Source organism: Dermacentor albipictus, chromosome 1 (assembly GCF_038994185.2).
Source record: "Dermacentor albipictus isolate Rhodes 1998 colony chromosome 1, USDA_Dalb.pri_finalv2, whole genome shotgun sequence".
Taxonomy (NCBI): Eukaryota; Metazoa; Arthropoda; class Arachnida; order Ixodida; family Ixodidae; genus Dermacentor; species Dermacentor albipictus.
Window position 1 is genome coordinate 71,885,977 of NC_091821.1, and position 13,637 is coordinate 71,899,613.

Sequence of the window (13,637 nt, forward strand, 5' to 3'; positions counted from 1 at the left end):
CGAAATGTGTATGTGCACATGCACACACGCACACACACACACATATTGCTAATTCACCTGTATACACAGTTATGCAAGACAGAACATAAAAAGATTAATGGGGAAAGTCCTTGTCTGTTCACATCTTTCTTAAGAGTTAGCATGCCACTAAATTATGTCCACCAATTAGCAAAAAATGTGTTCTATCAGATTTCTTTCTCTGCTGGGGTGCTGCTGATGGCTGCAATTCAAAAAGACTTGGGAGCATCTGCAGCACAGCAGTCACAAGAAGAGCAAGATTGCTTTGCTCAGGACATGCTCAAACCTTGTCCATGTGATGCTCGACTGTGCAACTACTTTCCACTGGCTGGCAATAAGAAAATGGTAGCTGCGAGTTTTGGCAGACCGTAGGGCGCTAAACATGAAGTTCAAAGTACAAACTTCTATGTCTATAAACTCCAAGATAGCAGAGCAGTGCATGTTGCTTGCTGCACACGCCGCCGAATCTCGAGGCAATGCTCGGCTAAGCTAAAACAGCCCCTCTCGTTAAGTCTATAGCAACAAAAAACAGATAACCGACCTGAGGGCCTATGTGCGACTGCCGCCAATACTTTGCTGTCAAAGCATCATGACAGAAATCTAAACAAAAGCCAACAATTAGTTCAGAATGAAAGGGCGAAACTGTGCAGGACGAGAATGTGGTATATCCGAGCACTTCGTTTGATGGGTGCCGCCATGTGGCTCTCTGCAAGTTATTCTTATGTGTGTCAGTGTTCAACATAAATCAGGAAAAAGTTAATTAAATATGGTTTAGTAGCGCAAAAGCGGCTAAGGCTATGCTTCGCCAAACACAGTGTTTTATAATACCATTTAAGAGGAGAAAGGCTGTGTTAATCTATATTTTGTGTAAAAACACAGTGTCTAGGAATTTACGCACGTCAGGTAATGGGACTACCAAATCATCTAAAATTAAAGCAGGATGTAAAGGTACATGTAGTTGATATAGGTTGTGCAATAGGTTTCGTCTTTGTACTTCAATATGTGTGCATGTGAGTAATATATGCATAACTGTTAGTGGTTCTTGGCATTTCTCGCATGTTGGTACGTCCTCTTTTGCAAGTAAATAATTGTGTGTGCGGTGTGTGTGCCCAATGGCGTAGTCGGCATGGAACTACATCAAAGAACCGCTCCTGGTGGTTACACGACTTCCACTCACCAAGTACAACTTTTGCGAGATGTAGCTTGTTGTCTGTACAATGATCCCTTTCGTGTTGCCACTTTGATGTTAAGGCCTTCTTAATGGCATGGATACTGTCTTTATATGGAAGTGCTTTGTTTAATATGTCTTTGTACGCTGCCATCGATACACATCTATTAGCTCCTTCGTTAACCGGTATCCCAACATGACTTGGTACCCAGCAGAAACGAACTGATCTCCCGCATTTGTTAAGCGTGACCATGTTTAGTATATCCACTAGCAGGGGTTCACACTCAGATTTCAGATGACTAGCCTTCAGTGTTCTTAAGGATTCAGTGTATATGACTGAATTTTCATGTTTGCCAGTGATAATCTTTTTGACTACAACCCATACAGGATAAACATCAGCAGTGAAAACAGAGGCGTGTTTTGATAGACTAATACTTGTTTCCCAATTTTCCGTTACGGCCCCTACACCCACGTGTTTTGTTTTAGAGCCATCAGTGTAGAATTCCATGTTATTGTGATATTTGTCCTGAAGAGCATGGAATTCTTGTATAATGTGTTTGTGTGAAGTGTCTCTTCTTTAAATATGTTAGTGTCCAGTCACATAACTGTGAAATCGTACCACAGGGGCAATTGTGGTTTTTGGCAACTTGGAGGACTTCGCGAGGGACGTCGTACTCCCTATAATATTCCTCATATCGCAGGACAAGCAGCCTAATTATGTTCGGTTTATTTGTGTAGTGTAAGCGTGAGTTGCACTGTGTAACGATGTTGTAGCATATGTGTTGAGGTGAGGACTGAACTTTGAGCACATAGGAAAAAGAAGTAATGCTCTGCACTGCTGTAAGGGAGGTTCATTACACTCAACATATAAACTTGGAACAGGTGATGTTTGGTAGGCACCACTTGCTAGTCATAGTCCAAAGTTATACGCTGGATCAAGTCGTCGAATATAAGACTGTCTGGCCGAGCCATAAACCATGCAGCCGTAGTCTAGAAAGCAGCGCACAAGAGATCAGTAGATACGTAAAACACACGTTCAGTCGGAACCCCAATGCTTATGAGATAAAACTTTTAAGGATATTTAACACTTTGCTTTAATCTTTAGTGCTCTTATGTGAGCTAGGAAGTTTAGTTTGGTGTCAAAGGTTACTCCTAAAAACTTATGGTTTTTTCACCGGCAGTATGGCATCGTTCAATTTTAGGACTACACGGTATCATAGACTTTTTCTAAATCGAAGAAAACTGCAAGACAGTGTTGTTTGTGTAAAAATGCATATCGAATTTCATGTTCTAGACGGACAAGATGGTCAGTAGTTGAACAACACTTTTTATATCCACACTGGTGGGGGTCAATAAGGTTTCTTAATTCTAAAATAAATGAGAGTCTTGTACTGATAATGCTTTCATATCATTTTGCCAAACAGCTTGTGAGGGCAATATGTCTGTAGCTGCTTGCGGATGTTGGGGATTTACCGGCTTTTAGAAATGGAACTACTATTGCCTTTTTCCACTCTTCCTGCATTATACCAGATTCCCAAATGATGTTAAAAATTTTAGGAGAGCATCTACAGATGCTTGAGATAGATGAGCCAGCATGGCGTAGTGAATACAGTCGTGACCTGGTGCCATTCTTTCCCTGCAGAAAGGTCTCTTTATTTCTTGTTGTGTGAAGGGGGAATTGTACGGTTCATCTGACACGCCAGTAGTGGACAGCTTCCGTTTTTCAGCAGACTGCTTGTACTTTAAAAATTCCTTTGTATAATTCACTGAACTGGATACATCACAATAATGTTCACCAAGTATATCTGCCTGTTCTTGTATTGTTGTTTATGTGCCTAGACTTGTAAGTAACGGTATTGTGTAAGATGAGTAATCTCCCCGAAACTTTCCAACCTGTTCCCACATTCGTTTAGACGTGACTGAACTGTTTATTGAAGATATGTAGTTCTTCCACAATGATTTTTCTGCCTGCCTTCGGATAAATCGCGCTAAGGCTTTGGCCTGTTTAAAGCATAAGCGTTTAAAGCGCTGGTATAGGTGGAGGGGGGGTCTTCGTAAGATTCCCCAGGCCCTATTTTGAAGTTTTTTGCTTCTGTACACTCGGGAGTCCACCAGGGATAGATTTTTGTGCACAAGGCCATATGTTTGCAGTATTGCCTTTTTTGCCGCTGAAATTAAAACCCCCCGTGAACTTTTCATTAATTTCATTTACACTGAGTTCACTTGAAAATACTTTGTTTTGCATGTTTCATGAAAAGCGGCCAGTCGGCAAGATGTATTTTCCTGCGACGAGGTTTAAAATTTGTAATGGGTAGTGACGATGCAAGTTTGATGACAGCAGGTAGATGATCGCTGCCTTATGAGGTGTTCAAGAGTTCCCATTTAAAATCACTAAAAACACATGGTGAGCAAAAGGCTAAATCTAAGCAACTAAAATTCTGTGAAGTAGACGAGAAATAGGTTGGCGTACCTGAGTTTAAGAGACAAATGTTATTAGATAACATGAAATCTTCAATAAGCTGCCCTCTTTGGTCAGCTTTATTGCTGCCCCAAAGAAGAGTAGAATGAGCATTAACGTCTCCCACTAAAAGAAAAGGCTCCGGCAACTGGTCAATTAAATTTTCCAGGTCTCGAGTAAAATGGGTACGGGGAGGAATGTACAATGAACAGATGGTGACAGTCTGAAATGACAAAACAGTGCCAGCTACAGCCTCGTATGTAGTATTTAGTAGAACGTTCCGTGTGGGGATGCCGCCTCGAACAACAATAGCAACACCTCCCGATAGAAAGCTGGAGTGCTCGCGGTCCTTTCGTACGACAGTAAAACCTTTAAGAAAATGTGTATTTTTGGGGCCTAAGTTTGTTTTTTGATACTACTGGTGATAACTTATTTATAATGTCTTTGATGTCACCTAGATTGTGAATTAGGCCTCTGCAATTACCATGAACGATGAAAGCCTGTTTGTTGGAACGGAAAAAAAAATATGTGCGTGAGCTTACCAGTTGTAGGTGACACGTATTAAAAAGTTGATTATTCGCATTAAGGGCAGTAACCGTTCAGGTTACCTGTCCCTTTCTCAGCGCAGTTACAAGATGTTTCTCCTTCTTGGAGCGCTCCAAGGACATGGATCTTTTGGCGTCAATGATGCCGGGGTTTTCGGATCGACCTCCATCGCCTTTTCCGAGGCGCTGGGTGATAGAGAGCCAGGCGCCGAGACGTGCATCTCAAGCCGTGGGGTTCGGTTCAACTTCAGGCCCTGCGGCACTGCAGTCTGCCGGCCCATCTTTGATGATGATGGAGCAGCACTGGCTGCAATCACCAAGGGGATGGTTGGAGTTTCTACAGGAGTACCAGACGTGGACCCTGTAGACTCCTGAAACCGGTGTGGTGCTGCCCCCTGCCGCGTCACACTGGCATGGCTTACTTGAGGTAAGTGCCCTAGCCTTTTCCTCGCTTCATAGAATGAGATCTTTTACAGTTATTGCGATGATTTCTTTCTTTTTTCCAGCAAGGGCAGCTCCGTGTGTAAGCTGGATGATCGCCCTTGCAATTGACACATTGTGCAGGAGCATGGCAGTTGTCAGATGGATGGTCGTTGGCACCACACTTCGCGCATGTGTCCTTTCCTCTGCACGATTGTGATGCATGTCCAAACCTGTGGCACTTGAAGCACTGCCTGGGGTTCGGTATGTATGGTCGGACGTTGATTTTCAGGTAGCCCGTGTCAAGTGAACTGAGCACAGTACTAGAACCAAATGCGAGTACTATGTGTTTTGTGGGGATCTGTTGGTCGTTTCGTCGAAGTTTTATCCTTTGTACCTTGATTGCGTCCTGCTCCTGGAATCCCTCAAGGACTCTTGTCACTGAGGTTCAAGAAATCTTCCGATATTACTCCTCTGCTTGTGTTGAGCGAGTGATGCGGGGAGATTGTGATATCAATGTCATTCGATATTTGAGAGTTCAGTTATTTTTTCGACTTGGTCTTTGTCAGTTCGAGGAGGAGGTCTCTGCTTGCCATCTTTGATGCTTTGTAGCCTGATTCGATCGTGTTTGATAGGCATTTTGATACTAAGAAAGGTGATAGTTTTCTGATGGTTGTGTTGCCTTCACTGTGAAGGACATGGAACTTTAGGAAGGTGTCATGGTTTGGTTTCAGTAGGAACTGGAATGTTGCTTCGCTACGCCCTCGTTTTTCAGGGCGATCTTGGAGGGGGGGAAAAGCGTTTGCCACGTAAACAATGGAAAATTCGGCGACGATGGTAGCCACCCACCACCGAACCCAACTAGGGGATGCTACTAGGTTGGGAATAATACCTACAGACGCCAGCCATGCATCGCCGCTATAACCTAATATATATGTACCCAGGACTGGATATATTACACACGGTCAACCCTTGCCGCCAGGAAATATGGAAGTAATAAGAAGTGAAGAGAAGACTGGAAAGACGAAAAGGTGAGAGAGAAAGACAAAGATGGAGAGGAGGACAGGAAAAGGCGACTGTCGATTTCCTCCAGGTGGGTCAGTCTGGAGGTGCAGTCTATGTGAAGCAGAGGCCGAAGAGTTGTGTTGCCTCTGCCTGGGGGGGGGGGGGGGGGGGGTGGCCTTAAAGGTCCAAACACTCAGCATCAGCTCAACCTCCAGGATCCCCCTTTCCCACGGCTAAGCAGGGCATGGTTACACAGGGGAGGGCCTAATCCTCATTTGCTCGGGTACGTGGAGTCTCAACACACCAAACACTTGCTGACGCCCTTGCGGGGTGGGTAAATCAGGAAAAAAACATACGTGTTTATATGTTAGCTATATAATGTAACAAAATATTTGACAAACAAACTTTATTTTGCTGAATAAGAATATTCACACAAGATATGACGAATGCCTTTGAGCCCACACGTTTAGAATTCGTACAAAAAGATTCTTTTTGTGAGGACAGGTGAAGGGAGCTTTCGGACTACACTTGCTTCCTCCATACATCCTTCATAGTAAGAAAGCATGAAGCGCTGCTCACATAAGGTTAGGAAGTGGGCCAAGGAAAGATAGTGTGGAGCGAAAAAGAAAGAACGACCAACACGTACGCTGAAGAGCTGATCACTGGACCCTACACCCTACTACCATTTTTATTGCCTTCATTATTCTAGCTGTGGGCGCCACAGGGCCACCCGGCTAGACTGCAAGCGTGAAATGGACACGATGCGGACATTCTTGAGATTGTAAGGGCAGGTAATGCTCTGGGGAATCCGTGCTCTGGAGATGCAGCTAGCTGAGAGGTGTCTCCACGCAGACCGGCTTGAGGCAGCCTATAGAGACTGTCTCCCCATGTTCGTGCTGCATAATCACAAAAGTCTTTGTGGAATGGCACAGAACCGGGAAGGGCCCGTCGTAGGCCGGCATAATAGGTGCCCAAGTACAGTCTCGCCTAAGAAAAGAAGTGTGGCAGTCGCGAGGTCCAGGTGTTCGAATATGTGTTGCTTGGCTGACCTATGTTGTACAGGCAGGAGGTTGCGGAAGCAGTTGTCGAGGTGCTGAAGGTAGGATTGATGTTGAGGAATAGTCTTTTCTGTTGTGAAAAGGTCGTTGGGAAGATGTCATAAACCGATCTAGCCGTAGAGCAGCCAAGGTCGCGGCAGAGGACAGCCCGAAGGCCAAGCATTACCAATGGTCACTCCAGTGCTCATGATCACGGCATGCGGTAAGGGCCGTCTTGAGCTGCCGATGAAGAACCTTGACCATGCCATTAGCGGACGGATGGTAAGCAGTAGTGCAGCAGTGCTTCACACTGTCAGGATTGGAGGCTCAATCCCATTGCTCGTGATCCTTTGTCAAGATTGGAGTCCGGCATGAATTCGAAGGTAGCTGGCCCATGCCGTCGTCCAACTTATCCACGCTGAGGACGTTGATGAAGGGAAGAACTGCTTCTCATCGAGAACGAGGAATATGGGTTTATTTACAGTATTTAAATCATTCTAACATGACTGCTTGAGAAAAAGAGTGTCAGTCCAACATGACTGCACGAGAGAAGTGTATCAGTCTAACATGACTGCTCAAGAGAAGTGTGTCAGCATTCGCACCACAGCAGTTTTTATACACTCGGTCCTCCCGCGATACAAGGTGACGCGAACGTTCGTTTACTCATTGTCAACTTGCCGCCGCCCCGCAGAACAGTTTACGCACACATAGGCACACACATTCCGATGTCCGGCGCCGACGTCCGAGGGGCGCCGTTCCGGGAAGCTCGGAGCCAATGGTGGGTAGCTCGTTGTCTTGCGTCCCGATCGGCGTGTGGGAAGCAACAAAAAACGGCTTTCCCGCGGCAGCTTGCTCATGCGTAGCAGATCAGGTCCGCGCTGGAGAGCTCGGGCACAATAGTTCGCCCGCCGAACGCGCTTCGTCACAACGGCGATGGGGCTGGAGGATGGAGGCGTTTTCAGCACAAAGCCCGCTTCTTCGAACGCATCCTAGCTGCAGCGACGGAGAGTGGGGGATGCGCGTCTTGTCCCCCAGTTGTAATTGGATGGCAATTTTGCCTTGCAGCTCGCCATTCTTAACAACACCCAGAATGCGGGCAAGTGCAGCAAATAATGCAGATTTAAACTGTTGTCCATGGTCAGTCGTTGTAATAGATGGGCAGCCGAAAAATGAAACCCATGAAGAAACTAATGTTGAAGAGCTGATCACTGGAGCCTACACCCCATTACCATCTTCATTTCCTTTGTTGTTCTAGCTGTGGGTGCCAGCTGGCATCGTAGCAGGTGCGGGCACTACAGAAAGTTTCAGAATTTCGCCCTAAGACATTCTTTAAAAAAGCCTTCAACAGAAATTTTCTGTAAAAACTGCAGCAAAGCAGTTACAGCTGCCTGAAGTAATAGCACATCACTTTCTACTCTTCGCTGCAGTCTTCCTATAGCATTCATCCTCACTACAGTATGTGACAAGTATGCATAGCCTTTGGGACACATTGGACTGGAACACTTCTACCAATGTCTACCAATTTTGCCGCAACTGTCCCACGTGCTACATCTCTGCTGGCATTACCAAGCTCTATGGCTATATCAGTACATCGCAATTAATGGTAGTGTGTTTTGCAGCAGATCATACATCATAAAAGCATCACTTGTAACAATATGCGGCAAAGAAGGAAGACAGTGCTATTTTAGACTTCTTACAAAACAGTGAGCAAAAATATGTTGCCCAGATTACTTTTTTATACTTTAACTCAATTTTTAGCTAAACAAGCTACTACTAAACTCAGAAGGTTACTGTATTGAAATAAAAATACTGTGTTTTGTTAAGCAGTAGATTTGAATTGCTCCAATGAGTTAATGCTAAAAATGCCTGTACTGGAGGTGCTTCTTTTCATCTATGTGCATTTACTCAATGTTCATACGAATGGCAGTTTCGACAAGTTGGTAAACCCCGCTGTTGTAAACATTACTTTGAACTGAATAAATACACTCACTCATACCTTGTGCCTGCACTAATTGTGCACGAAATGAATACAAGTATAATTTACACCTTATTTCATCCTGTCTCTTACCTTTCCGATTCATAAAGAAACAGAAGTTATTTTTAATATTTATTTGTACTTACCTGCACCCCTTCCTCCCACCACCACAACAATGGCGTAGAATTTTTTTTTGTAAGATAAATGAATGAATGTGCCTTTTACAAACAGCGCTTCACTGAAGATGCCGAAACCTGCTTAATTGCCTTATAAAACCCACAAATTTGCCCAACTTGCCAATTATTTTCCTGTATGAAAATAAATGCCATCTAAGCATGGCATTTATTTTCATACAGGAAAATAATTGGCACATGATCTAAAGGTAGGACCTTTTAATTTAAAGAGACTCACAATTGGCCAGAATGTGTTGAGAGATGTTGATGGAAATGAAATTACGATTTGTATCGACAGAATCCAGCATGCTGTTCGCGATTTAAGTAGGAATTAACCAGTAAGTGGTGAGACCTGGTGGTGAAATCTTGGTAGTTCAGATGTATTCTACGAGATTACGTAAGTACACTGTTACCAACTAGAGCATAATTATTGCTTAAAATTGCAGTTGGTATATTATCAAACAATTGCGCATTATTCTATGCTTCGGAAACCAAAACGCACGCGTGGCTATGGCAAGAGACTGAACTCTGTATCACGTGTAAAGGCGTCGCTTCATTTTTGATCCGATTGGTTTCGTTTTGACTGGTTAAATACCAAAGCAGTTAGACAGTAAACCATGAAATCATGTAGCTATTATTGTAGAAATAATTTACAATTGGGAAGACATGAATTGCAGGAACATTGACTTGATAGACAAAATCATATTTTGTTACAGCTACGGCCACACTTGTCTGCCTGTCACTAATGCCGGTGTATAATCGCTATCGCACTCGCCAATCACCATTTTCAGCATGCTTCCAGTGAATGACTACATCCTCACTGCAGATAGAAAAATTCTGATAAAAAATGTTCCGTGGCGTTTTCTGCGTAAGCACTTAATGATCTGACACTGACCGGTTAGCTTTCCATTGCACTAAAAAAATAAAGGGTACCATAAAAATTGGTTGTCAGCTCCTTTAAAGCTTTCCAACTTACCTCTTCGGTACAAGACTGCAGCAATGATAGGTGAAGTGTAGACACCTATAGACCAGGCCAGTGAAAGCTGTGAAACATCAAAAACAATAATCAAAGATTTGTGCATGCCTTGCAAGTCTGAAAAAATTTAATTCGACATACTTCAAATGATGTTGTCATGACTGTTTTCCCTGGTGAGCATGCTGACTCGCAGGAGGCATGGCTGGCATGGGTTAAGTAAAGCTGAGGCTTAAATAATCAGACTCAGGAATTCCCAAACTGTACACCTTTTCATTGCTTACATTTGGGTGTTGGAACAGGCTTTCTTTGGACTGTTGAAAGCAGGTGCGAAAGCAAGTGTTCATGTAAGCTTACAACAGAGTAGCACAGGCTGTGACGGCACCCAGGGAGCTATCATTGAAAGATCAATAACAAGTATCCCTACAGCAGCGCACAGCCGACAGTTATTTCATTAGCTCAGCCATAAAGTGACATATGCTCAAAGATGATGTCTATCACAGTAGTATTTTATGAAATAAGAAGACTGCCCCCTGTAAAAGATTGCATGCGAGCGCAATTTTGTATTTGCACTGAATAAGGATTAATGAAATTTGATGACTGGATAACAAGTACACTGATACAAATTCGTACAGGTTGAAATGTGAAAAGGTGCAAGTGGGTTAAACACATACACAGACTTGCTAAAGGTGCAAAGATGCTAATACAGAAACAAATGTACACATGCACTGCATGGCCATGTGCAAGGCAAAGCAAAGGAAAAATGAAGGAGTGAGCAAACAAGTTACAGAACAGTTCCATGCATGTTTCCAACACCAACATAATCTATAGGCAATCAAACTGTAAAAAACATAAAAGCATTCCTGAAGTATTGGTACATACCCTTGAATGGTGAAACAATACAACATCGCATACAATCCATTATACATGGCAGCTCACCAGAACTATCATAAATTGGTGCCATTACGATTAATGTTTAGCACTGTTGTGTCTGGCAGTCCTTCTGGATAAAGGATGAGCACCAGCGAGCGTGCTGCTATGGAATGCCAGTCACGCTTCATCTTTACAATGCCAAGGAGCTGGCAACGAAACCTGAGTCATGTCAAGAGAATCGACAAGCAATTATGTCTCGCGTATTCGCCTGTTAACGCTCCAGAGCTGGCGGACAAGACAAGCTCCAGGAGCCCAAATTGTGAAGAGGTCATCGGGCTTGTGCACACTGCTAACTGCTGCAAAGAGCCTAGACTGCAGAGTTCGTGGGAACAGCATCAACCCACATGATTCACATGAAATCGCATCTTTATTGCATTGAGGGCGGGTCGAAGCTTGGATACCGGAGGTGGAGTTGGAAGTGGAGGTGCGACATCATTGGTGGGATTTTGCAGACTGTAACAGTTCCAATTGGCCAAGAAGGTTTTTAATTCCCTAAACGTGCAGAGGGGGAAATTGACTGCTTCTATAGGCGAGCTTGAATGTTGAAGAGTATGCTTGGACATGTAAAGACTTGACATGTAGTAAGGCCGTTACAATCATAGAGCCTATCTTGTAAATCTAAATTTGTACATAAAACTTGATTTTCTCTTGTTTCCTACTTCATTACAATAAAAAGCACACTGGAAGTTTCGCACTAGGGATCCTCTCGCCCCTGCCTGGTTGTGATGGGCTCCCGGACGTCTGCGGCCTGCCGACAACGTCACGCTAGCCAGACGTACTGCCAGTTGGGGTTCTAGTAACTGGCATCTGAAAAGTGCTCAGCAAAGATGATTATCTTTGACACGCTTTGTGTATTTTATTCTCGCAATTTTAGACGAGAAAAGCCAATGCGTGCCCAACTGTTTTCCCAAGAAGATTAACATAACTGAGTGCACAGTCACTCTCATAAATCTGAGTGCATGAGTGCACTGCAGCCACCAGCTCCAGAGAGCACTGGCCATGGTTATCTGTTATCAGCACTGGCTTGCATGGGCACTGTTGACAGCAAGTGTAATTAGTCTTTCTGCCAGCAGCAGTGTAGTTGCAGCGGTCATACTGACATTAACTGTCAGATGCAAGCTCGCAAAGCTGCCTTGGCCCCAGCAGCCAATGCTCTGCAACACTAGTGATCACAGGAGCCACACACGGTGCATTCAGGTTAACTCTGATGGCAGCAGTACAGACATTTTATAACATTATTACATAAAAGCACTGAGTGCTTAGAGCATGTGCCTTGTGTCAGAGATAAAATGTTCAGATGACAGATGAATTTAGCCACTGGCTTTTATGCGGAAAACAAGCTACCAAAGATACACACAGATCTTCAAAAACACCACAAAAATATTATTTGCTTTGAGAAACAAACAGTGCAAGCAGAAAAAAAAGCAAGCAAATACAACATAACTCTCTTGGCTCAGCACTTCAAACCAAGTACCCTAAAAGAAAAACTGCACACTGTTAGTTTTGTAACTAGTGCTCTAGGTACACAACACTGACCCAGAATGCTACAACTATAATGTAACTTGTAGAAGAATTAAATCCTGCAAAAATAATGACGCTGTTCCCACCATATAATTTCATATGTGACCGCAATTAAAATGAACAAAGTGATAAAAGACAGGCACACATCCAGAGCAGGATATGGAAGTACAGATAGACATCAAAGCAGTAGCTTAAAAGGGTAAAAATTAGTTGGATGCAAAAGCAGGCAGTAACAAAAAGAAAAAACAGAGACAGAGCACAAAGAGAAGTAGAAAACAAGAACAAAGGCAGACTTCAGGCAGAACAAACACTTCAAACAAGAGAAGTAGAAAAGCACACCAAGCAACACTAATAAGCGATGCAGGTGGCCAACACTTACTGCAAAACTTACGGATCGTATTATATTATCGCTGTAGCCTTCAACTCCATTTGGCTCATAGCTGCGGCCCTATTTGAAAGAAACGTACAACAATGCTTTTGAATCACACTACACCAACAGCTGCACATACCAATGAAAGTAGAGCTTATTTTTCTTGTTAAATTGCCTGTAACATTTCAAACAATGAATACCATGTAGACTGGTGTATAGGCCAAACTTTTTTTTCACGATTTCAACGAAGTGTGGCTCTTACACGGGACTGAACCTTTTGGTCAAAATGCCGCCAGCGACTATTGTACACCCCAAATCCCCGAATTTACCACTGCATCAGAGTTCAACGTGCAGCTCTCACCACGTGCAGCTCTCGCACACAGAAATGCGCAGCACACGAGAATTCACTGATGCACACGCACAGCATCGGGGCACTGAACACAATTGCTTCTCCGATTAAAATTTTTACAGCGAAGCTGTATATGGCTGGGTCTGCAAAAAATTTCATACATCTATTGAGCCTTGTAGATCTAGAATTTCTCCCTCTACGTGGGCCAATCCCGAAGACAGTGCAATACTGGGCTGACCCGCAGCAGAGGTGAAGCAGGCTTTAAGCACTCCGCCAACTTGCAAAAATTAATTTAATATCTTAGGTCCAAATACAACCCGTATCAGATATTAAGCTGATAAGGACAGGGGAGGTTTTCTGGAAGAGTCCACCTAGTGGACGGTCCATTTTGGCCGTTCCTGATTGGCTAGGGCAACTCGTCTCCTCCTCGCTCGTACAGCTGCATCCAATCAGCAGCAGTCGAAATGGCCAGTCCACTAGGTGGGCTCTTACAGAATACCAGCCCAGATACTATACTTCGACCCACGTCGTTCAGGTCTATGTTTGCACCACGCTCTCTTTGTCAGCGTTTTAATTCCAAGCCCTTGCATATCTCCTTTCCTTTCCTTCTGCTCTCCTGTGGTGGCGGTCCCGTAAGCGTGCTGCCCACCTGGACCGCAAGGCAGTAAGAAATGCAAACCGTCCTTGTGGCT

At 43.9% G+C, this 13,637-nt stretch overlaps 1 protein-coding gene and 1 pseudogene across 3 annotated transcripts in view; both read right to left on the reverse strand.

Moving 5' to 3' along the window:
* The window catches only part of LOC135903938 (phosphatidylserine lipase ABHD16A), a 113,336-nt gene that overhangs the window by 90,957 nt on the left and 8,742 nt on the right, over positions 1-13,637 (reverse strand). For 2 of the 3 annotated variants that reach the window (XM_065434414.1, XM_065434412.1), the window contains exons 2-3: positions 12,606-12,674; positions 9,776-9,842 (exon numbers count right to left, since the gene is read on the reverse strand). In XM_065434414.1, coding sequence (XP_065290486.1) covers positions 9,776-9,842; positions 12,606-12,674 — 136 coding nt within the window. The remainder of the gene's footprint in view (positions 1-9,775; positions 9,843-12,605; positions 12,675-13,637) is intronic. The other variant, XM_065434413.2, reaches the window with a different exon arrangement.
* On the reverse strand, positions 13,141-13,312 carry LOC135903989 (U2 spliceosomal RNA; annotated as a pseudogene).